The 26953-nt window shown below is 38.8% G+C and overlaps 1 protein-coding gene across 1 annotated transcript in view; it reads left to right on the plus strand.

The window, feature by feature from the left end:
• Positions 1-4479: 4479 nt before the first annotated feature.
• apln (apelin) overlaps positions 4480-26953 on the plus strand; it is a 30121-nt gene continuing 7647 nt past the window's right edge. Inside the window, exons 1-2 of the mRNA XM_015388947.1 lie at positions 4480-4938; positions 25200-25366. Coding sequence (XP_015244433.1) covers positions 4872-4938; positions 25200-25360 — 228 coding nt within the window. The 5' untranslated portion in view covers positions 4480-4871 and the 3' untranslated portion in view covers positions 25361-25366. The remainder of the gene's footprint in view (positions 4939-25199; positions 25367-26953) is intronic.

Here is a 26953-nt window from a genome sequence, read left to right on the forward strand (position 1 = left end):
TCTCATTCATCAGACCCTAAAACTAGGGACATTTTTGGGGACATATTTTGCTGGAACAAGCGCTGTCACCAGGAATATGGGTCATCCTGTCACCCTGTCCTAAAGAGAAATAATAATGTGGTCAGTTACAGTATGTGGACACATTTGTGCAAACTGATGATGAAACGTAATAACTCAACATTTTTTTACTTTTATCTGGAATTTCAGTCCGGATGTAAAAAGGAAGAAGTATAACTGCTACAGTATGTTTAATGTTGTGAAATGTGCTTTCTACTTTGGATCAGTGTAATTTGGACATCAAATATTTCAGGTTTAAAGTCAGAATTAGAGAAAGGAAAAATCACAACCTGTCTCGGACCCACTGGCTTGCTGTTTTCCTCCTCCTGCTCTACTCATCTCAGCTGATTGAGCGATCAGCTTCATCTACTGCTGATAATTCCCTGCAAGTTGTGGCTCTTTGTTTTCTGTTTCGGATTGTTCTTACCCCCATTCTTAGCCTCTTTCCACCAGTCAGTTCAACAATCTCAGCCTGCTCAGCCATCATCTGCCTGTTTTTCCAAATCATTATTACATTTACATCAAACCTTTTAAGCCCAATACCTCTGTTCTGGCTGAATTATCTGGTTCTCTAGTTGATGCAAATTACCATATGAATAACTGCTAACCCTTACATCTTAAGAGAACTCACTGTTTTGAGATTAATATGAGGAACCTGAATGATTCAGGAAATATAGTAAAAAATGAGTAAAAATGTCTCAGTGTTTGAGTTGTTCTCTTCCTGCTAAGATCAACCGGATCTTAGCAGGAAGTTTTTCTGCAGGCTTTGCAGAATATAGATTTGTAAGTTAGCTGATAAAGGCACAATTAAATGTAGAATATCTCCTCTGATTCTTAGTATTTAATTATATTAAGTCAAGTTCTGTGTTGAAAGCTTTGCAATATTCTAATAACCTCAGGTCTTCTTTGTTTTGCATTCAGCCAAACCAATCAGTCTCCTGCAGAGACGGATGTTTGATTTGTTTTCTGTTATGATAAAGGCTGCTGTATCTAATAGATGCTAGATACATAGCAGCGGATGTGGAAGTATTTAGCAAAAAAAAAACAACTTGCCACTGTTCATTTAATCATCCAAACAGCAATGCAAACAAACATCCGCACACTTCATTAGCATCTGACGGCTTTATTTAGAAACGGATGATAAACAGGAAACATAATAACGGGTAATGTGGCTTTTTTTCATTCATCCATAACTGGAGGAACACCTGTTGATGATTTTTAGCATTTATGAGAACGTAACTGACACGAGAAAAAGAAGGAATAATGCTGGGGGATACCTTTCTTCCATCATCTTAGGAATGTCTGCCTATTATTAAAGCTCAGGAATGAGGAAAAGTCGTCATCAGTGACTTCATTCAGCATCTACAGCTTTCCTTCATCAAACACTTCCTGTAAACAGCCGAGTGTTTCCCGTGTTGAGACGTATGGGCTCAATAGCTGCCCTCTGACTGCTGCCGCTGACTGTGTGGCGCTGCCAGGTATCTCCCCACATCCCTGAGCATAAAGACCTCCAAATCCCCCACTGTCTTACAAACACAATCCACTGAAACACACAGGAAACGCCATCTGCTAGCCTTTCATTACAGGCTTTGCTTCAAGCTACTTAAAGGTAATGGGGTGCTAATGTTTAAGCCCTCAATGCCAACTTTGCGATGGCTCACGAGGCCTTAACCGATGTCCGTATTACATTTTAACAGCTAATCAATCCACGGCTATAAAATAACACTGGGACACCTGGACTTAGTGCATACTGGATACTTTTAGTTTGACTTCATATACAAATGAAAACTGCTGTTTTTGGATTTTAAACATTTTTGTGTGTTACTGCCACAAATTCCAATCTAATTTGAGGGGGATTTGTGTGATCAACAAAACACATAGAGAAGCCAAACTGCAATATAAAATTAATAATAATAATAATAATATTAGTATTCCGTATTCTTTACACTTAAACCTTAGATAAAATTCAGTGCTACCAGATGAAAAGCAAACATCTGGAATGAGGTGATCTGAACAAATGGGACTAACCAACACCCAAAATAATCTAAATGGAGAGATTAATCCCAAAGTAATCTGCACATTATTCTGGACAAATAATTACCATGGTGAAAGGTGGGGTGGAAGGAGTACCAAGGTGCGTTGCTCTGGTGATGGTTCCTTAAGAGAAAAGAAAAAAATTTGTACAGCTCCCCAAAGAAAAAGCTAAAACAAGGATGAAGATTCACCTTCCAGAAACCCTAAGACAAGGAGATACAGTGGGATTTCAGAACAGCGGATTTCAAAGTCCAGACCTGAATCCAGTAAAGATTGACCGAAAGAATCCAAACTACAGACACTAAATAAATGCAAGAATCTCATTCGATTGTGAGGCTGTAGTTTGACATTAAATTGTCCATTCCTGCTTAAAAAACCTCTGGCGTAATATGATTAAAACAATTCTGCACAGAAGAGGTGGTACCATCCTCCACAGTGATGTACCACACTAATTTTTACTTTTTAAATTATATATATTTTAGATGCTTGATAACAGTTATTTTGTTTAGCAATGACCCTACCACATAGGGACAAGTTTCCTGAACATGTTTTCTTAATCTTCATGTAAGATCTACTGAACAGAATCTATAAAGTGTGAGGAAAAAAGTAGAATAAATCTTGTAAGAGACGAACACTTTAACTCAGTACTCTATTTCTTCCTGCAATCAAAGTGAAAAAGAAATGTCTTTAATCGGCTGCCCTCAGAAATCCAAATAGAAGAAGCTGATATTTAAGGACAGAAATGTGAAGTAAGGGGGTATAAATACTTATAAGGGAGTGTAACATTAATTGTGGATTTGAAACTACTTTTCAGGCTGTTATCCCTTATCTCTTTGAGACTGCTTCTGAATGTTTCATGAAAATGTATTTTAAATTAACTACTCGTGATTACTAGATTAGTCTGTAATGGAACTCTAACTCCCTGAATTGCTCATTATGTGCCGTTGGAAATAATTACTCTGGGTTTCTGTGAGTGATCAGTGAGCACCTCTGAGAAAATGTGGGGAACGGACTCCTTGGAAAGCACTTGGTCGAGTTATCTTAGCGCTAAAAAAAGGTCAGGCTTGGATAAGCATCTTCAGCCTCCAGGTCTTTTAGTCACCCGTGAGGTGTGAAAGTTGCTTCATATAAAGTGAAAGCTTCAAGTGCTGCATGTAAAAATGGAAGGTGCTCTTGTTGTTGGATCTCAAGTGGGTGGCAGACACCCTGGCCTCTGGGACCTCAGGGTCTTGTGAAGACAATAGCAGAGCTGTGAGAAGTGGGAGCTGCAGAGTAGAGGGTCACTGGGCCTCTCCTCTCAGATCCACGGCACTAAATTGAATGTTTAGTGACAACACATAAAAAGAGGTTGTGTGGAGGAGGACCAATATGGGGAGGAGGGTTGTTTCTTACGGCTGTGACCGAAAGCGCTCCATCCATCATGTGTCACTGCAGCTCTTTGGGGACTCAGATCTTTGGACTCACAGTACATTGACCCCATGTAAACAGTTCATCACTTAGACATATATAATTTAGATTAATCAGTCTTTTAAGTATCTTATTTATTTTCTTTCTTTACCGAATTTTACCTTTGCGGTCTGCAGTCTGATGAATTACTTTTGGACGAGATCCCTCAACTCCAGGGTGAAGTATAGAATGATGTAACAGGGTGGAGTTCATTGTTTCTTTTACATATTCTACATGCTTATGGTAAACAATACAAAATTTATAGTCCTTCCTGAAAAATGTTATTCTCCAAAGGACAAACTTTGTCTTCCTTGGCCAAAGGCGATAAGGAAAATTGCACTTCTCACAATTCACAGCAACCTTTCCTGTTTATTGTCTGATAAACACATGAAATAAAAAATAAGCCTTCTTATTTCATAGGGTGGGGTTTCACTTGCTTTTGTTCATGGAAAGAATATAGTCTGTGAAAAGAAATAAAACAAATGACTTTGGGGGGGCAGAAACAAACAGTGTGAGCAGTGAAGTCAGGCTATGGTCTGATAAGTTTTTTCCTGCTGTTACTTGGAGAGTCACGGACTTTAACTTCAAACGATGCAGATGATTTAGTGGATAGCATGTAGAAGAAAAGCGGGTGTATACACAAAAGCTCATACCTTCCTTTCTTTTATCTGCACCCCCCCAATAAGCTGCTTTTTTTGATTTCCCAAAAACCCTGGCAAAACGCCGTGTGCAGTTCAAAAACTTTTTAACAACTGTTTTATCATAAACCTACATGCACCACCTCCTCCCTCCTAATGCCACCCTTTTCCCCCCTCTTCCTCAGATGCGCGCACGTGCATGTTTGCAGGAAAGGGGTGGAGATGAGGGGTAATGGTGGGGCAGGAGGGCTTGTCCATGACCCACAGAGTCAGTGATACATAAGCCACATGACCAAGCAGGCTCCATATCCAAGGCAGGAGGCTCACATGCACACCGGCTCGCTGACAGACGGACAGACCTGAAGACTTACTTCTAGCACTCACAGCTCCTCTGAACTTGCTGCCGATCCTCTGACAGAAGAGAAGAAGACACACTGTTAGACCTCTGGGGGGGAGCTCAGATAAAGACGTGCCTTCAGTCTTAGAAAGGGAGCTGTCACACACTGATATACAAACACACACATTCCTAGAAATTGACACATAGAGAGGAAAAAGCAGTCTCTCTCTCTTTCGTGCTCGCTCAGCTGCTCTCTCTCTCTCCCCCTCCCATCCACACACACACACACACACACACACACACACACCACTACAGTATATCAGCGAGTGACTAGCGGAGAGCCAGAGGGGAGTGCAGAAATGAATGTGAAGATCCTGACGCTGGTGATTGTGCTCTTGGTGTCTCTGCTGTGTTCTGCCGGTGCTGGTGAGTACATGAGAGGCCAACCCCGTTGCTTGTCCTCTCCCTCTTGTCTTGTTTTTGCTCATATTTCCTTCTCTGTTTGTGTTGTGCTTGTGCAGGCAGCTGTAGTTGATCAGTTACCCAGCATGGTTAGCCTTGTGTGGGCTCTAAAAGGCAGGAATCTCAGCACCTGGTTGTGTACAGTACTGCACTGCAGTGGTTATACTGCTACTGCTTTCATACTCAACTTCAATGTGGATTCTAGATTTGATTTGTCATTTTGCTTCCCTGCTTTACCTGGATGCATGCTTGCAATACCTGGAGATGAAATGAAAGAAGGGGGTTTACTGATGTGCAGAGCCAGTTTTGGCTGTTAAAGATAAGATTTGCTATGCATATGTTGTGATTTATTTGCAGCTTGATTTGTTGTTACATGTCTCTGTGCAGCAGGACTAAGCAGTACCTATAGATGCATGCACACCTCCTGTAGAGATGATAATAAACACTGTAATTGCTGATGGCAAGGATGGGGAGAGAACATGTATCCCAAATGCATGGAGCAGTCCTGATGTTTAAAAACACAAACAATTTCTGTTAAATGTTGCTTTCCATTTAGAGCCACTGCAGGAACCTAAAATGTCTATCAAGGAGGAGATAAAGCATGAACTTAGGGCAATCATTGAGAGATTGGGCTGACTCAGAGGAGGGAATGAGTTCGGTGGTGAGTTTGGGGACTGATGGGCGATCTGCAGATGTGGTGCAGGTAGCATTGAGGTGTGAAAAACAACAGTTAGGCCTGTGTCAATGTCTGGACTTTTCTTGGCATTGTCACCTAACCACAAGCGCATACAAAAGCTGTGTTTACATTCAGTAATTGTCAAAGAGTCTACCTTGACTATACAAGCTGGAATATTGAGCATTTTCCCTGTATGGTTTAGCTTCAAATGTGTTGCTAGGTGGTGTAGATATGTGTAGACTTTATGGTTGCAAAACACTGTCCACTTTGTGTATCTATCCACTGCCACAGCAATCATACCTCCCATGCTCCAACGGCAACATTCGTTATAGAGACATGCTATTTTTGTCTTCGGACACGGGTAAATGGGAAGCAATTATCTAGCATCACAGCCAGTGTTGCTTTTCACGCCCTGCATGCGGCTGAGCATGTTCCACGCCTGAAAAACCCCACAGTGCCACGCCGAACGATGTAGGGGGAAAACAAGGCGGCTGCACCTTGGGCATTTAATGGAAGCTCTTCTCTCTCGGCAGTCAAGTCCTACTGCTTCTGTACCTTTTCTATTCCTCTCTCAGTGGCTGCTGTAGCAGGAGGACTCTGCTGACAGGAGAAGAGGGAGAAATAGAGCGAATGAGAGGCAGGCAGGGATGCAAGCGTGTTGCGGTGCCGATGGGTGTGGGGAGGGATGCTAGCTCGAGTGTGTCTGCGTAGCACAAGCCTTTGCTACAGTATGCGCCGTCTCTGAAAGGTGTCGGAAGAGACTCTGCATGTAGGCAGTGGGTGTGAAGCCTTTCATCTTGAGGCAAATGCTTTTCACGTTAAGTGGGCTTCCTCTCTATTCCAAGCATCTGTGTGTGTACATGTGCCTCAACGAAACAAGAGATTCATAAAAAGAGAGGCTGTGTGTGTGTGTGGGTGTCTGTGTGTGCAGGATGCAATGAACCGGATGTTGCTGATCCAGGGTTGGGAGGTGTGCATGTATAATTGTATATGTGATGCTGATGCATATTAACGAAAACTGTGGTGCAACAGGCAATTAATTGAACAACTTAAAGCAGCTTATATTACACATTCAGAGCTCTAAATGAGCTTCCGGGGCCTTCTCTGTGGAATATTAGCATCTTCCAGCAGCGTACCTCAATTATCCATCCTTGAAAAGCACTCTGGCTGAAGAGTGGCCTTCAGCTTTAGACATGTGGTATCCATAATTCATCCTGAGGCCGAACACTCTTCCTACCCTCTGTGAAAGTCTCGGGGCTGGTATGTAAACAGTCCCTATTCACAAAACACGTCTGCCACAGCCTCTTACAAGATATCAAAGCCTCACTTCTCTCTGCAGTGGAAACATCCTGTCAGTCTTTTCCAGGAGACTTTGCACGATTTTGAAAAAAGTCCAGCAGCTGGCTCAGACATGCATGCATGTACGCAGGTGTAATTTAGCAGGCGGGGCAGAACAGGTGAGGCAGAGGAAGGCCCTGATCACAAAGAATATCTGAGTGAGAAATCGTCTGCTTCTCAGGAAGAGGGCAACTTTATGAGAGCTGTCAGCGGTGCTATTATTCTGTATTACACTTTGATGTATTTTCAAGGGTGGCAAGCTCTGAAGCACCAGCATATGCCCGTACGGTACAACTGACAGGCCTGCTCTGATGCTAAGGGACACATACAAGGAAACCGGTCACTCAGGTCTAGGTTTTCCACAGTTCAATTCTCAATAATAGGATTTTTTCTGCATTAGAATAGAAATAACTTTATTGTCATTGCATTGTCACAAGTACAAAGCAACACAATTCACTCTCTGCATTTAACCCATCCCCTTTGCGGAGCAGTTGGCTGCCATTGTGCAGCGCCCGGGGAGCAGTGTGGGGGTTAAGGGTCATGCTCAGGGACCCAGAGTGGCAGTCCGTGAAAGTGGGGCTTGAACTCAGAACCTCTGGGATCCAAGCGCAATGCCCTAACAACTATGCCACCACCCTTGGTTCAAAGTATAACTTAAACTATTACTTTGCTGATATATTTGTTGTTGTTGTTTTTGTTTTTTTGTTGTTTGATTGATTATCAAACAGCAGACATGTTCCATATGGGAAACTAAAAAAGGATCCTGGCAGCAGATATCTTTTTTAAAATGAAAAATCATAGTTGTTTTTCTGTTTTAAATACAAGTAATAGATCATGTTATGTTGGCTGTTTTGTTAAAATCCTTGTGTTTACACTGTAAAACTGTTAAATCACTATATTTCTTTACACAAAATGACCTTGAGGACCCATTACTAATATTCTGTCTGCAACAGAATCAGATGTTAGCAGGATGCTTTAACTCATAGTTCAGTCTTTGCTAATGTAAAGAAGATGTTTGGGGCTGTGGATGTGATTATGGATGTAGTGTGGAAAAGAGAGACGGCTAAGCTTTTCCAGATGTACAGAGGATAACTCAGTAACAGTGGGCAAACAGCAGGGTCAATGAGAAGGAGCAGCAGAAAGGTTATTACAAGATTACAGTAAAATCACAGCAACAGGTTTTTTTTTGGGCACAGGAGCTTTTTTGAGGACCAGCTGGGTTTATATTACTCACATTAAGCAACACTCCCACAAAGTCAGGTGGAATCTGTTGCATGAAGAACCTGGATTTCCTCCTCATAAAGCATCACAGCCAGCAGAGCGAGTAATCTTCAGCTTCACACACAGATTCAAGTTCTAGATATCAGTAATGCATCATTTAGTGCATATTATCTTTTAGAGGGCCAGTCAACATGGATGATTCTCCAGTAATTCAACACAATAGATCAATTTTAAGTTTGAGGAATCGTTTGTTACTTCCCACCAGTTTACTTTGAAGATTATATTTAAAGAGATTTTAGTTTCAACATTCAACATTGGGGATGTTTTAGGCAGTTACCATCCTTCCATTGAGTGGACATCTAAACAGCTCTAACCCAAAGTCAAAGCTGCAAGAGCTCAAAAGAAACTGTTGGAAGACGGAGCTTAACATCAAACTCTGCAAACCCCAGTGACCCAGTTATAAAAAGACTAAACAACTATGGCTTGTTTGGAAGTTTTGTTTGGAAAAAATTCCCCATGTTAATGTTGCAGCATGTGTTTGATTTGCAAGATTACATTTAAACAAACCACTAGAGATTTAAAACTAAGTTTTTTTAGACATAAATGACTAAAGTACAGTTTAGTGCTCATGCAAAACAATGCCTACACAAGGACCCACACTTACCTTTTTTTACATGTTCTACCAGCTGCCTAACTTATATTCATAGCTTGGGTTTGTTTTGCAATCACAAGATATTGACTCTCTACAGAATGACACAGACTGAAACTGTGATTCTTGTGTATAAGTGTATCAGCTGCTTTAGAATAAAATCTTAAAATGATTTAAACAAAGCAGTTCTAAAGTTACCCTGGTCAATGTGAAAGACTTTATTATGAAAAGATTAAGTTTAATTTATGACTAAAAAAGTTTGAATGACAACCACTAACAATTTTAGTTCTATATGTGTTTGCTAAGTAGGTACTGTATTTGTTTAGAAAAAGTTATAAATGTGTTTTTTAATATAGGATTGTGTTGTTAGAACCTAAGCACTAAATACATTTCTGTTTTGATCATTAAAACTAGCCACTTTTTTATCTTCCTTAGATGTGGATATATATCCCTATTGTAACTCACTTTACTGTTCTCATTTTTTATTTGAAAGTAGAGTCAAGTTGTGTAGTTTAAATGCTGCAAACACAACGGCTCCATTTTAAGCTATAAAAATTTTATACTTTGCTTTTAAAACAGTATAACTCAAAATCAAGAAATTTCCTCCTTTCTTTAATTTATGTTAGATTTGTTGTGAATAATCACCTTTAAACATATGATGCAACTAAAATTTTGTAGCTGTTTTTGTAAAGCTGTTGCCTTCCAATACAGATTTTTGCTATTTTCTCTTTAATCGCTACAAATTAAGAGGTTAAAAGGCAGAAAAGAAGCCAATGTTGATATTTTCAATGACAGACATTGCCTAAAAGCTGCAAAGGATAAATCAGGGCAGCTTTTCTGTACACTTTGCAGCCTTCCTGTTATCTTCTAAAGATGTTGCTCTCTCACTCCAATCTGGCTTGAACTAACTTATAATGCCACATTTTGCAGGAGGAAAAACACTTTATATAGTTTTTTTTTTTATATAGTTTTTAAAACACCCTTGCTTTCATTGATTTCACTTTAAAGACTCAACAGATTCTTAAAAAACCCAAACAGGTATATCTGAGTCAATCTGTGACAACCCCCACACTCAAGTGCCTTCCTAGATAGTAAAAATGCCATATTTTTGAGTAAATTTGACACTTTTCCTTCATTTTTCCCCCCATCCTTGTCTAATTTAATGTTATGCCATTATGACTATAAAACCGAAACCAAAGAATATTGACATGGAAAAGAATCCAGAGACAATATCTTTAGCATTGAACACTTTTCATCTCTGTATATGATCACTCATTATGCATTTTGTGAAAGACATGCTCTGATAATTGCCTTGAGGTGGGAGTTAATGAAGAGATTAAGTGAGAAATCATAGCTCATTTGGTGGGGATATAAGACTAACCTTTGGGCTGACAGTCTCAGGGGAGCGCAGTGGCTGAAGACTTTGGCATATGCGACGGCTGTAATGTAATTCAGAGGCTTCAGAATGAATAAATCTACTCACTTAGATCTTCCCGTGAGAGAAAATCCAGTGAAGTGGAAAAAAAGGAAAAGGGGAAAGTAAAAGATGGTCCAAAGGGGGCTGAAAAGGAAAAGAGCAAACAGGAAGGGATCAGAGGTTGTGTAAGAATTTTTTTTTAGACATATTTAATCAGGGTTATAATAAACCTGCTCTGCTTCCTCTTTTAGTCCCCCATGTAGTTTAGACCCCCCCTTTGAGCTACGAGGGTGCAACCCATAATGGGGCTGCAGAAGGAGTCCTGTGTTAACCAGGCCTCATGTGATCACCAGAACCCAATGCTCAGACCTGGGGGGCACTCCTTAAAAACATAATTAGACCCAGATATTTTTTTAGAAACAGCTCCATATTGCACCAGAGTCCAATAAGAACATGATTTATGACTCTTTTTTTCTAACATCAAGTGTTACATTTACGGCGGGTTATACTGGCAGATCAGATTCCTGATGACTACCTGAGCGGACATATTTATTAACGGGCTGCCAGACCACAGAATAAATACTGCGGTCTTTAAGAATGCAGGTGCTCTAATTACTTTCAGGCTCCATTTGTTGGAGGCCAGAAAGTGAAAATATGACACATTTATATTGCTTTCCCAATATCTTATTTATCATGTTTTTCAAATAATTTTTCAGCAGTTATGTAGAAGAAAAAGGAAATCAGTCTGACAAATTGATTAAATGCAGTAACTGACGCTACAGTAAACCTCTATGGAGTCCTTATGCATCGCTGTAGTTTGCTTTATGATAAAAAAATGCTACAAATCTTCTATTAATCTTAGTAATAGATGATAGATAGATAGATAGATAGATAGATAGATAGATAGATAGATAGATAGATAGATAGATAGATAGATAGATAGATAGATAGATAGATAGATAGATAGATAGATAGATAGATAGATAGATAGATAAAAAGGAAATAAGAAAATGTGATGATAATAAAAAAGAAAATCTTGCAGCTCTAAGCTCTTGCTTTCTGCTCACTGTTTTGCTGAACAAACAAAGATGCTTTCAGACGTTTGCTGATTGGTAAACAGAGCCGACCTGTGAGTAGTTTAATCTCTAAAATAAACACATCTGTTCTACGTAGGCCTTGGAGGTTTGTTACATGATATTGAACAAACACAAAGATCAAGAAGGGGAGCAAATAGGCCAGTATGATTTTGTGTATGTTAGTGTTGGACTACCACACAAATTTCCCCAGAAATAGACATTACTGGTGGTAAAATAATTGAATGTGAAGTAATCTAGTGCTTATTTTCAAAGAACTGCATCTCTTTGGCTTATTCACTGACACCGCCACTCTTTATTTAACATAAGACCTTATACAGGGTGCTCATGTTTACATTTGTGTCAGAGAATAGGGGTTGTTGATGGGCATCATGTGGTTTTAAAATTAGGCATGAACCTCTGTTCTAGATTTTTTTTTTGATAATCGACATCGTCTTTCTCACTCCGGGGTTGCTCTGATGACAAAATAAATCATTTTCAGATTAAATCCAACATTACTCTTCGTAATCCCTCTGCCTTTGATCACAGCTGTTATTATGCATTGGAGATTATTTCACACATACATTTAAACACTGCTCAATCAAACTATCTGCTTCTGAGTAATAGCAGAGATCTCCCCACATACTGTTTCCTGGATCAGGATGGGGGCCCCACACTGTGTCCCTCTGTATGCTTAGCCAAGTAGGAGACCTTCTCAGGCCTCTGAACACAAGCAGATATTTGCAAAAATAGACGGGCTAAACAATATACAGAATCCATAAACATGCCTCTGGATCAGGAAAACAGTTTATCCTTTCGCTTTGGTCAAAGCGGTCCAATAAAAAATCTGAACTTCAGCTCACCTGCAGCCCTATGTGGCTGAACTCCTGAGTCCAAGTCTTGACAATTTTTATTTCCTCTCTTAACATGTATGACAAATTTGGTTATTATGTTTTATTGCTCTGCATTAACCTACAGGGGTTACATTTCTTTATGCAACACATGGTAAAGTAATGCTTTGGAAAATAGTGCCCTGAGGTCTGAATAAAATAAGTGTATTATGAAAACAATGTTGAAAGCCTGTACATTTTCCTTTCCTGTTAAAGACAATACATATTTTAAAGGAAGTTCAATAAACATAAAAAAACACTTATAATTTAAAAAACACATGTATTTCTTTTTTCTCAGTTTATCTTTATCCCTGCATCCGATTTGTTTTTTGCTGTATTATTTCTATTAAATTACCATCTTCCCTGCCACTGGTATTGTATGAAAACTCAGCTAACCCTCAACAGAAATATCTAGTGGTCATGTAAATAACCTGACATGTTACAGCTGTACCTATCCAATTTTACCAATTATGTGTGAAAAAACAATATGATTAGAATGTTGCAGGAAAAAATATAAAACAAGAATGAGGATGTAATACCTTGAAATGTGCAGCTGTAGATGACATTAGCCTTCCTAGGGTTATTTTTATTTAAAATTTTGCTTTAGAGTCGCTTATTTGTCACGTATAAAATAGAAGCTCTTTTTCCTCTTATGTTTTGGAAGATACAGCTATGGCTCATCTCTATTTTCCCTGCATCTGTAATGGTGGTAGACATGCAGATTCACAGCAGGGGGGAGCAGAGTTGACACAGGTGAGGGAGGGGCTTGGATAGCATGATTTGTGTGTCCATGGAAACGGATGGTTGGAGGATCCCTTTGCCCTTGACGTTGTGGTCTCTAGAGATCAGGGCAATGGTTGGTATCGTTACCTGCCTCCTGCACTGGAAGGGTAACTTCACTGCTGTTATCGGAAACAGCAGACCCAGCATCTCCCCCTGCTCCTCTACACTCTGTTTGGAACATCTAGTGGAAAGTTGAGAGCAGAAATCTCCCCATGGAGTTATTTAATGTTTGTGTCTCAGTTGACTAAAGGAGATGTGGAAAACCATTGCTCACAGTTTTGCAAAAGATTAAGTATTCTTGTTATGTTAAAGCACCAATCTCTCTGGGTACCAAATCCCATATTATTAATAAAACTAGAAATTATAGCATTAAAATACCTTTATATGGTTTTCTACCTTAGATCAGAATGTATTTATTTGTATAAGATTCAATTAAATCTAAACAAATCATTAATTACAGCATTAGGTTACATTTTTATTCCTTTGCTTCATTCAACATCTGATAATGATATCCTCCTGGTCCCTATGAAGAGCTACTTGTACAGATGAAATGTAGCTTTATATGTAATCTATAAGGCAAAACTGATAGTTCCAATGTAAAATAAGCAGCGATAAAAGTCCCTCCACAACAGCAGGGGGCACCCAACTGCAAAAGAGGTGTCAATTAATTCAGTTACGGTATACAAAATGCGGGGTCAGTGTATGGCTTATTAAACTGGGCAAATGAAAGTTGAATTGAAGGGTCAACAGTAAGAACTCTTCCATGTGTACTGCTGTGCTGAACCCGTGCAGCCTTCAGCCCTACAGGCATCATTGCAGGACAGAAACCCAATTGGTTGATGTGAATCAAAAGTAGTACAACATTCTTTTGAAAAAGAACTACAAAAAACCCAAAACACACGAAGGTGTGTTTAGAAAAAGTTTTAAAAATTCCACAATGCCAAATTTCACTGCAACAGCATTTACGCTTTCCTACTCAAACATTGCAGCAATGACTCATAAATGTCAATAATCTTATGAAATATGCTGCCATAATGTTTGCCATAATGTTGAGATGCTTAATAGTGTAGGTGAAACTGGAAACTTACTATTACTTTGGGAAAGCTGAATGCCATACCCTTTGATCCCCTTAAAACTGCACTAATCNGAAGTTTTGAAAATTCCACAATGGCAAGTTTTACAGGAGCAGGATTTACGCTTTCCTACTCAAACATTGCAGCAATGACTCATAAATGTCAATAATCTTATGAAATATGCTGCCATAATGTTTGCCATAATGTTGAGATGCTTAATAGTGTAGGTGAAACTGGAAACTTACTATTACTTTGGGAAAGCTGAATGCCATACCCTTTGATCCCCTTAAAACTGCACTAATCAAGCTGGAGAAGCATTTTAACTGACATGGGTCTTGATGTTCTTCAAAATCTTCTCTATTAATGGTTTTTGAACCCATCAAGATACAAAGCGAGGTATGAAATCATTTAACAGCTTTAAGATAAACCTCTGGTGCTTAATTATCCAAGGTTCTTCATTGGGTTATGCTCAGCAGGTAACAACCTGCAGTGACCTCGTAGCCACAAATTCACCTCTTCAGCTTGAGGGAGACTGTGAATAAACCAAGAGGCAGCCAAGTGGTGAGGGGAGTTACTGGCTTCATTAACTGCTGCAGGCAGGCCCTTTGAACTCGCAGTGCTCTGATCATGGCAGAGTATGCTGTCTCACACCTCATCTTTTCATACGCTTTCTAATTCAGGGCCATATAGCAGTGCACTTCACAGACTCAGAAGGACATCTGTGGAAAGTCAGAAGCCTCTGGGCTGCCTGGTTTGTTTTTAATTAGTTTTGAACCTTCAGAGAATGTGGGGGGTAACTTTCATAGCAGGGTTTGGAAGGGGTTAAGCTTAAAAGCCTCAGTAATGGGAACAACTTTTCATGCACTTTGGTTTCCTCACTGGATTTTGGTGTAGACAAAGCCTGCCTTCAGCTCAACCACAGGCCTAGCATTATCACGCAACAACAATGCTGCATATCAAACAGTCCCCAGCAGGAATAAGAAGAAAAGTGCTTGTGACCAAAATAACCCCCCCTCCCCCCACCAACCCTCTCCTTCTCCCTGCAAGGAGCACTCAGATGCAAAGTGAGGTGGCCCACAGAGAAGCCTGAAGACACCACAGAACGCAGAAGGATGATCACAGATTCAGACTGTGTGCTGAGGAAAAATTGTAAACTGAGAACCTGGTCGATATCAGCTGACACTGTCAGACTCTTTGCTCCAAACTGAGCACCATTCACAATAGCTGCCATGGAAACCAGGCCTGAAAGTCAGCAAGCGATCGGTACCAGTTTCTACTGAGGACCAGACCTGCTTGTGAGAAAGCAATACGCAGTGTTTCTGACACTAAACGTTGGATTGTAAATTATATACAACAAAACAGAGCTTCCTTGGCACAAGCAGGTCCATATGTACAGGATAAATGTGTGGGGAACCTGACAGGCACTAAGCAAAATCCACTGTGTGATGCCATAGCACTAATGGGGCTTATGCTATGTTAAAAGAATGCTTGGCTCACTTTTTGACACATTTTACACGCTTCATCCTTGGCTTAATAACCTTGATCCTTTAATGTGCTTATGCAGCATGAGCATCTCCGCTTTTGACACAATTCTGTCTTGATGTGTGGGTTAGTATGTCTGAGGTAATGCCATGCTAAAAGAGAGCATTAGCTGAAGCTACTCCTCTCATTTTAGTGAATGAAGAAGAGAAGGCACATGACAGAAAGCCAGGCGGCCACGTCATGGCAAAGCACCTTAGATACACCCTCCAGGGCATTATGTCTTCTTCTCTTCCACTAAGGAGTTCCCGCGCACACCTTACCCAGACTCTCTGATATATGTATATATATATGCATGCATTAGAACAGGCTTTTTTGCAGTTGAAATAACTTATAAAGCATGTGAAAGGAGGGAAAGTGTGTCACTGTGAGTGCACAGGTCTGTTGTTTAGAGGCGTATTGTCATCTGGGGTAAGGAAATTACAAATATTGAAGCTATTTTTAATGGAGCACCCTATCTTTTAGCCAAGCGGGGATATTCTCTGGGAAGATCCGAACTCCCTTGTTGTTGAAAGCTTCCCCTTTGTTCTTATTCCTTCATCAATAAGATCCCAAAGGTGTACCTTTTCATACCACTAGACAAGGGGTTTATTTAATTACTCTTATTTGGCGTCTGAAGTTGTTTGAGACACACCCATGGCTGCTCTTTCCAGGTCCATCTGCAAAAAGTCACTGATGTTTTTGTCGCTTCATGCAAATGTACAGACAATTTGGCTTGGATCCCTCTCTCATGATCTGACTAATAGATCAGATATTCCGGTGTTTTTATTGTCCGGTTCATTGTTAGGGTATATATGGAAAAGTACATATTAACATTTACCTTATAAGGCTAAGCAATGCAGCTTTAATATGGTTATCTTAAGGGGGAAAAAATATAATAACAAAACTTAGGATTTTTGTATTCAGATGCTTTTCAAGGGCTTATAAGCAGTTAATAACACTCCTCTTCTAGATAATTTCATGTCTACATTTTGTATAAATCTTGATTGCTGTTTTTTTCAAAAAGGTGAAGTCAGGGAGGGGTAAAGACAAAAGCAGACTTCTATAATTTTAAAATAAGCCTTATGTTAAACTAATCATAGTGGATCTGATACTACAAAATATTTAACTTCTTAACTGCTTCAGTTTAAAATGTGTTGGTTATTTCGACAGAAGTCAGTAAGTATTCACATGGGAAATGGAGGCATGGAGGGGTCCACGGCTAATGATCTTCCTGTGGGAAATGTAGTGAAAACTGAGACCATAAAGCATGTGGTGTTAGTGTAACTACCTCATAGAAAAGTAACAGACAGTAAAATAATATTTTTTTTTTCCCGTACTGGAAGTAAGACATCTATGTTTGAGTGAAACTCACTCCAAAAACATGTAACTATTTGCCAACAGTCATTGCCAAACTTTCATGTAAAGGTTTAACAGAAAGGCAGACGGGAGGCGGGCAGGTGAAAATACTAAAAAGTACACTTTAAAAAGCACAAAAAAAGTACAAAAACTTTGGTACAGGGAGAAACTGAAACAATATATCACTACAGGAACACAAGAAAAAAATGCTGGTCTTGTTTACAGGATGAAATAAACAAGATACACTGAAAGATTTCAGTTGGAGAGTAGATTGCTGAACAAGGAGCAGGTGATCAAATAAAAACAAGGTGCAGTTGTTAGGGAAGGTAAGTGGGGGGTAAAACACAGCAAGCAGTGGCTTGATCCAAATAACTCAAATGAGTTACACTTACAAATGTCATCACCTTCATTCCGTAAAAGTAAAAAAAAAATAACAATCCACTGGACTTGGTTTCCAAGGTTTGAAGATGTTTCGCTTCCCCTCCAGGAAGCTTTCTCAATTCAAATGTCTGGATCCGCAGTGAGATTGAGGCTTTATATAGCAAGGCCTTGTATTGTTTGGAAACCTGCCAATTGTTACCAACGAGGGGGTCGTTTGGTTCCATTGTTAGCCTGTAATATCTGAAACCTGTCTATAAGCAATCTCCTCAACTCCATATGTTTCTTTTTTTTTTTTTACAGAGAACTTCAGCAATTCACTACATATATGTAACTTTTGATTTTTGTAGTTCTCCTCCAGAAGGCTATAATCCCAATTTAACCCATGTCAGTCACATGCATGTCCGCAGTTTTTAATTTTAACAATCAAAGGACATTTGGTAGTTGCATAATTAATGAGTTATAAAGTTGGATTCTGTGGTTTTTAGCAGTCAGTATGTTACCTCCAGTAGAAAGCCATTCCAATGATCTTTAGGTTAGTAGAAACACAGTGCCAACCTACTTTCTTGTAAAACAAAGACATGTCCCAAAGTACACTTCTGACCCAAAATCTCTCCATTACTTTTGATTCGGATGGTTATTTATGTAGAAAATCTGTTTGTTACAGTTAACATATGTCTCTCATCTATCCACAGATTATCTTCATAGTACATCTTACTCTAGCTGAATACAAATACCATTCAATAAAAAAACATAATTAGAAATGCAGGATATGCAGCATAATAGAGCAGAGAATGTCTTTCTAAAAACAGTAGAGCAGTATAATGATCATTAATGAATGTACAATTTAAAGAGTATATAAATGTATTTCACTCAACAACATAGCTGATTAAACATTAAGAGATAACCAATATGATTTAATTTTCCTTTGACTTTCTCTACAAAATATTTGGGATTCAACATTAATGTTGATATAAAAATGTCTCTTAGTGAGATTCAAACAATACTTTTAATTTAGATTTTCTTCCAGTTAGAACCATGAAAGTATGACTATAAAAGTATTTTGCTACTAGTGTGTCATTAACAGTAGGCTTCATGATTGGGGCAGTTTTCTCCTCATTACTTCATGCCAATAAAAGTCTTAGGTTTGAATCCTAGCAGTGGCCGTTCCTTGTGAAACTTGCATCCTTCCTCTGCAGACATTTGTTCTTATGTTTCATTCTAGTAGCAAAAATGATGTAAATATGTAAAGCAAAATTATTACAGATTTGACATTTTAGGCAGTCTTTAGTATTTTATACTGGCTTATCTGTCTTTTGTTAGGCAGACTAGCTATCATGTGTTGACAACTACTTTACCTCTGAGGTTTATAAAACATTTTTCATAACAGACAGATGTTTACAGCTCAAAGGGATAGAACAGAGCATATTTCCTGTTCTCTGTTTAGTATTCCTGTTATCTGTTGAACATTTTTCACTCTTTGTGAATAAAAATATCTGAAGCTGTATCTCCTCACCTCATTTCGAATATGGTGGTGATATTAAATATGGAGCCCTTTATGCCTAGACTAATAGCATGATGTGTTCACAGATCAGGAAAAAAACTGAATGTTTGAGTTTTCTAACAGTCCGATACCAATCGAGCAGATGAAAGTGAAATTAGTCAATTTTTTGGAGTATCTACAGCTTTAACTTCTGGAGATAATAACTAGGTTTGCTGATAGTATCGAGCAGCTTTAAATGAATTATGAATAGATGCATTACCCCAACATAACAAACATGGAGCGAGAAGTAGAAGGAAGGGGTGTCGGATGATAAGAGATGTAACAAGTGTGGAGAAGACCCACAGAGGAGAGATTAGATTTGAAAAGCTCAGCCAACCATGAAAGTGATCTACGAGATTGAAGGCATCAGATTCATGATGAGTTTGATGATAGATGGACAAAAAGAGAAAACAAACAAGGAAATTCCAGAAGAGCAATAAATCAATTTGCATTGACAAAGAAAATTAAACCCAAATGAGATAAATTTTTTGGTTGTTCATTTCTCAAACTGTGACACCTGATTTGGTCTAATAAATGTGCCCTCTTGCTGCTGTAGTTAGACTTCCTGGCCAGCGTGGTTTAATCTGTTAGGCCATAGTGACAGAATCCCATTTACGTACATTTGTTAAGGCGGTGGTTTTGGCAGCCAATACTTACAAATCAGCTTTTACAACTATCAATAATGCTCTCCTGCTCATTTGACATGCTGTGTTTCTGTATCGACACACTGCTGTGATATAAATTTCCCTCTCACCAGCTGTCATGGTAGCTAATGAACTTGGCGTTAAACAAAATGATTCTCCTCTCTCATTTGGGTGGATGGACAAGCAGAAGATATATATCTATCTGAGCTCCTTTGATGGATGCATACAGAATCAGGGATAAACAGCCCGTACTCCTTTTTTTCACAGAGCCACAATAAGACAGAGAGGGGAGCATTTAAAAAAGACAAAATAAGATATCACCTCAGGAGTTGGCAAAACTAGGACGAGGAAATGGGGAGCAGCCATTCATCATTAGCGTGGAGAATTGCCAGTTTCTGACATTATCAACTAATGGTTTTTAGCCCTCCACACATCCCCATGCCTACTGTTCTCACTTTCGAAGTAAGGCAAGTAGCAGTGGCAGTGATAACAAAGCATTCCTGAAATTCCCCCCTTTTATTAATCTTTAATAAGGGAAGTACCACGTGAGGGAAGATATGCTGAGTTATAACAGAAAGGGGGCAATAGGGACCTTGAAGGTCATCGGAGGTGGTGGTAAGACGTTTACTGTGGCGGGACACGTTATTCGCCATTTTACTGTTTGACAAAACGAAGACAAACATAGAAGTAATAGTGGGGCCGGTACGGGGTCTTATTTCGAATTGTGTAGATATCTTTGGTTTTAAAGACTTTAGCCAGAGATAAATGAAATCTCCCTCTTTCCGTCAAGTTCAATCTATAGATATTCAACCACAGATGAACCAAGACAAAAAGCTACCTGTCAACCTATGTGTCAGGCTGATGTACTCTCCCCACAGGCTGGAAGAGTTAATCTATACTGCTAGTGTTATCGCTGAGGCTGGCTTATTTTTAGAAGCTTTCATTACACTTTTCCCTCCCATAGCCAGATATGATAGGCTGAAATTTGTCAGGAGAATTGCGAGATGCTTTCCCTTGAAACCCCCAGTATGGAGCTTTGGCTGACAGCTTGCAATGACAGGAGACATCTAAATTGTCTCATTATGGACCCGGACTGTGACAGGCTGAGCCACCCGGAGAGGAAAAGCAGGCGAGTTTGTGTGAGCCGGGGCACAATAAGTATCACAAACTCACACTGCAGTGTGTCTGTGGGCCTTTAAAGTTTAGAGTAACCTAAACATCATCGGCAGTCTGGCATTGTGAAGCAGTGTACTGAGTGTGTTTAAAAACAAAATGCTTTCCTGTATAGTCGATGTCTGTATTCCTGTCTGGATGATGTTTTATCTGTATATTATTTCTTATCTGAAGGTATTTCTCAAATAATTTGAATGGGTTAGCAGAGAAAGGGAAAGGAAGGAGTCTGACAAACATTGTTTTGGTAAAACAAAATCTTTTACCTAATTCGTTGTTTTAAGCAGAATTATGTGTATTGTTTATATACAATCCCTATGAACATGAATAATAACATTAAAAGTAATTGTATTATTATTGATTTATTTTAACGTTTAAAATATTAATTCCCACTCATTTTTTTGAGAATAGAATATACCGGGTAATGGAATTTAAATCAAAATAATTTCATCACAAAGAATTAAAAGTGAAATTTTGACTATTGTGTGTAAATTTTCTCTATTCTACATTGATTCAAATAATTAAATATATTGGGATTCTAATAAATTTTCAGAAAAATCTCCTACTGTGCTTTGAGGCATCACCAAGCATCAGTATCATTTTGGCTCCATATTCAGTACATAATTGTTTTTGGACTTAGCCAGTATATTTTTTTAAACAGTTCTGTTCCGATATGTATATGGAATCACTGATGAACAATTCCCAAATCAAACCATCTACCCAAACAGTCCCCAATAAACCACTATTGTGCAGGTCCTGGAACACATTGTTATAGGTACAATTAGAAATATCCCTAATTCAAATTAAAGCTTGATGTTCTTAAAGAAAAATGTGTTGGTTTGTTTTGCGTCAGATGATACAATGGTTTATTTTTTGGTCACAGTGGTAATGGCGGTGCATGGCGGTGGTAGCTTCATGATGAGGAACTGTTTGGTAGAGGTGTACAGTAGTAACACATCGATTCATATTGCTGTATCTCCTAAATGATAAGTTATTTAACTGCATCAATGCAAAGATAAAATATACATCATAATCTTTAGGATATACTAGTTCTACACTGGCATTGTGTCCGACTGTAAAGAGATCATCATTTCCGTGAGCTGATAATGATTTCTTAGATTGCTATATAAGATCACATCAGACTGATTGCTGTCTTACTAATTGAGTTCCAGCTGTATCTCATTGTGACAGACTGTGATATACTGTGATATTGGAAAACATTGTATTTTAATACAAACACCATGACAAAGTGGGTGATTTACACCCCTAATATTTTGTTATCCCTGAATGGGGGCAACATAAGGAAAGATCTCTTTAGAAATATTAAACTTTAGATCTGCTAGACAGCTGGACGTTTGAAACTTTGACATAATGGGTGTTGCATTTGGAAAATAAACTCAAACACATCAAAACAGGATATAAAGAAGGCTTAGATTAATATAAATTTTCTAGGATTACAACCTCAGCCCCATGAATCTGTAGACTGCTATGAAAAAATAAAAGCTCCATTCCAAGAAGCTGACCAATTTTAGTGAGCTACAACCTGTCAGGGTGAAAGAAAGGTGACGTATCCAGACAGATTTTTACAGGAAACCTTTCCATGGCAACAAAAAGGTTTCTCTATAGCCTGGTAATAGACACTTAACTAAGACTGTTGGAGGGAATGTATACACGTGGGCATTTGTTGAAATTACTGTGAATTAAAGAAAATCCACAGAAACCATTATGACGAAATGTGCTCCTATGATAAATATATGTCAACCTTGCTCCTGCCCAGTATACTTCAAGCCTTTGAAAACTGAAAACATTATTTAAGGTCCTATATTTACATCTGATCCTTTGAATTAGCTTAACCAACTTCAGCAGGTAAGCTTTAAAATTTCTTTAGCTTAGGTGTGCTGCTACTCTCATGTTTCTACATCTGAATGGAGAGCCAAATCAGACTCCCATACTTCTGTTAGGCCTAAGAACAATACACCCAGATTTTTTTTTTTTTTTTTTTTACCATTCAGGCTCTGGGATTGAAAGAAATGCAATGAACTCTTTCAGGATGAGTGAACTCTTTAAACGCAAATCTGAAACAATTACAAGAGGATAATGCAAAGATTAGTGCTCCAAGGGTCACATTTGTGCTTTAGATGGTAAAATATGCTGCAAATGAATTAGACCACTGTAAGTCCACAAATGTAGCTAAGTAATGTGGTTACAGAAGAAGATTAGTGTCGAAATAGAACTTAGATGTCCGACATTTCAGGAAAACATGCTATAAAAATTCAGGTGGCTGTTCGGCTTAGTCATTATCTAAACCCTGAGTCATGAAATGCTTCCATCCTTTCCTAGTTTATTTAAAACAGTTCAATAAAGACCCTATAGAGTCCCAGCTGGAAACCATTAATATATATATATATATATATATATATATATATATATATATATATATATATATATATNATATATATATATATATATATATATATATATATAAAACTCCACAAAACTATTGACCATCCTTTTAATTTTACTTTTTTTTCTGTAATAAAAAATAAATAAACTGATCTGAAACTCTGTGAAGCAAAGGATCAAGTTTTAATAGTTCAGAGAGAGTCCATCTTCAGGGTCCCTGCTGCACATTGTTCTTTTAATAGCATTTAATATCAAAACTCTGCCTCAGCTCACAAGTCTTCAAAATCCTTTAAAAAAGTGCAAACCCAGCATCATTTTGGCTTTTCTAGTCTCCCCAGTTGCCTCTCTAACTTTAACTTTTACAAGTCTGTTCAGTTGACTGGCGGACTTATCTTAAGCCGTGCTCTCACCCAGGCTGTTGTAAAGCCCAAGAAGGTCATTCCCTTGGGAAATCTAAAAATGGTGCCCGTCACTCTGAGTGGAGGAGGCGGGAACATCATGACCTTAAGTGAATAATGTTAATCAGCCTTGGTGTTCAAAATGCAAGAAGCGAATTTAGAAGAAGATAGCCTGCCTCTGAGGGGATTATTTCTAAAATTTTAACAAAACTATTTAGAAACATAAACAAAGATTCCTATTCTGGTCCTCTTCTAGTTCCGGTCTTGATGTTGAAATTGTTTAAAATGTATAAACTAAAAGAAGATAAGACTAAATCCGGATTTAAGGGAGAAAAGTTAAATACTGACAAATACTTATCCAAAAACTGCTTTTAAAGCCAAAAATGTTTGTTACACATATTTTTATTGCTTCTTTTGTCACTACAAAATAATCACTCTAATTAGTATTAATTTGTGTCTGCGTGGAGTTTAATTGTATGATTAGTGATGTTTGTAAAAGCTTTATAGGGTTTGTCAGTGAACAGAAGTGAACAAACCAATCTAATAAATAAACAACGGCAGAAAAGAGTCCAAAGGGTAAAGTTGTGGAGAGGTTTAAAGGTGGATTGGCTTTTATAAAGTATCATTAAGACGAAATTCATTAACTCAACTTCCTGAATGCACCACCGCCACTGATAAATAAGTTTGTGGCGACAGCATGTTGCTGGTTTGCACCTCTTTTTAATAATCAAGTTGGTGGAAAAATGGATGCTGCTCAACACAGGGAAATCCAGACAGCAGTTCTGCCTATAGTTTTTATAACCCTGTGTAAGTCATAGGTAAGTGATGGAATGGCCTAGCCATTTCCAATAAAATCCCAACATGTGGGTTTGTTGCTGTAAAGTGACAAAATGTGAAAGAGGTGTGAGTATCTTTGCCAAACACCGTAGCTCAACTTCAGCAGCTATCGAAGACATAGTTCCATCACTGTGCACACAGTGCTCAATGTTTTTCTAAGGCTGAGAGTAAAAGAAATGAAGTGAAAATGAAATGAACTCTATTGCTGCCTGGCCTCAAATTTCACTCAGCTTGTAAAATGGATGTAGCATAAAAGATCACACATTTACACTGAAAAATAAGCCACAGAAATGCTGAACAAACATAAGGGGAGCGTGTAGGTCGGCAGGTTTGGAGGTCAGAGAGGCATTATGGCTGGACCAAACCTGGGGGGAAAAGAAGGAGATTAAGGGGATAAGACCACACTTATTGAGAGATGACTGAGAACATCTGGGACCACTCTTAGAACATTCAAACGCAAGAAATCTACACTTCTTCTGTACGATATAGCTCATCCCTGAGCTCCCATCAAGTCCTTCAGGGTGATGATGAGTTTGTAAACTCCAGGGAGAGTGACGGAGACATGAAACATGAGGGGTTTAGGTTTCTCGCATTGGTATCTGCTGCACTTTGTATCTGAGACCACACTGACCTGATGGGCCCTAAATGCTGATGGGTGGGCTCCGAGAAGCCCACACACACTCTGATATACACTCATTCATACATGTCTCCTGTTTCCTCATCCATTACTGGGGCAATCCTTTTTATGGTCTTGCTTCCAGCGCCATTGTAATACCCCTGCTGTCAAAAAGTTTTGTAACTCTACCATTTTTGGTTGTCTAATAGATCTCTTCTTTGTCTGTGTGTGTCCTCCAGGTCCCATGGCCTCCACGGAGCATGGCAGAGGGCTGGAAGGGGCAAATACAGTGAGAAAAATGGCCCAGCAAACTCCAGTAAGAGGAGGTCAGACCCACAGACCAAGCAAGAGAAGACGCCCACGGCCCCGCCTTTCCCACAAGGGGCCCATGCCATTCTAGAGCAAGGTGAGTTTCACTGAGCGATGTACAGTTTCTCTGGAAACTACTACTCTACTATTTACCCAGAAAACCGGTTTTCTGTAAAGCCTGAGTTTGATCATTCTGCAGAACAAAGACTTCCAGAAATACTAAGTCATAACTGCTGACTATGCTGGCAAGAAAAAAACTCACAATCGGGAACTGTGAAAAGAATAAGATTCAAAAGGCACTTAGCCAGCAGAAATCGGGTCTGGTGTGTTTAGAAATGGCACAACTTCTTCTGCAGGATATTATTGCTGGCTCTGGAATAGAGACTTCTGAATCCAGCCTACCAGTTTGAACACCTGCCCAGAGCAACTATGACTGTGTTTAAATCTCAGTTATTCCTAGTAACCTTACCCCCAGGTTTGTTTCAGCAGGGACAAAGCTTTACTCTAGTTTTAGAAACTTATTTTCTCCAAACACAATAATATTGTAGAGTCAGGTTTCCTGGCTAGAAAAATGTTATTGGAATAAGTGTTTTAATAGCTTTGGACTAAAACAAGATTTTTAGTGAATTCCTCATATGAGACTTGTCAACTTATATTTTTTTCTATAATTGAATAATGTACATAGACAGAGTGAGAGCGTTTTGGTCACAAGACATTAAGCTTCACTGCAGAAAGAACAATACCTCAATTGAACACTTAGAGAATTAGTTTCAGATCTCTGATGCCCCTGTAAAAGTCCAACGCCCGATGTCTTTTTTAGCCAGTATGGGAGACAGTCAACTTGACCAGACATAATGTCCCTGCAGGAGGTCCCGTCCATTCAACGCTGACCTGCAGAGGTCCTCCATAAATTAAATTCACAGTGAGAGAATCTCCAGCCGAAAGGTTGTTAATCAGCTTGAAGAAAGCTGGAATCAAAGCGAAGCACCCAGTTTTTACAATCTCTAACAAATTATGAATAATCAATTGATACCTTAGTTTATGAAGGCTCTTTTGAAATCACTCATGCTTTAAATACAAGACTCCAGGGACTCATAACAGAGAGGAAAAGAAAGGCTATAGGAAGGTAGTAGCACTTGAAGGACGAGATAGGTCTTAAATTCTGCCTCTACCAATAAAAAGTGAGAACCCCCTTAGTGAGTTGAACGTTTAAAGCCAGACTCTGTGTCAGAATGCTGAGCACATAATAAAGAAGAGATTCAGAAAGCTGCAAAGCTCTGTAAAAACTAAACGGCTCAAGAGTCATAATGCTGTCTCTGCAAATAGCACTTAAGCAACAACACACTGGAGATTTATGTTTTTGTTATTGTTGACTTCATTGGCCCCTCTCATTTTACTTTAATTTTAGTTGACTGAAATCATTAAGGTTTCACCATATGCACAGAAAATACTAATTGTGCACATACTGCATCACAGATACAATGCTTTAATAAAGTTTTAGATTGTTCTACCACAATATGAAACATACATTCATTTGTAAAAACAATTTTTTGACAAAATCAGTGTGCAAGAAAACCAGTTTTTTTTTCTAGTTTTGTCTGCTCTGTCTGCTGTCTGCTGCAAATGTCTTTTTGGGCCTTACACAATAGCCCACAATTCAATTGGCTTAAATAAAAATAAATAT

Source organism: Cyprinodon variegatus, unplaced genomic scaffold (genome assembly GCF_000732505.1).
Source record: "Cyprinodon variegatus isolate N-32 unplaced genomic scaffold, C_variegatus-1.0 Scaffold19, whole genome shotgun sequence".
NCBI classification, from domain to species: Eukaryota; Metazoa; Chordata; class Actinopteri; order Cyprinodontiformes; family Cyprinodontidae; genus Cyprinodon; species Cyprinodon variegatus.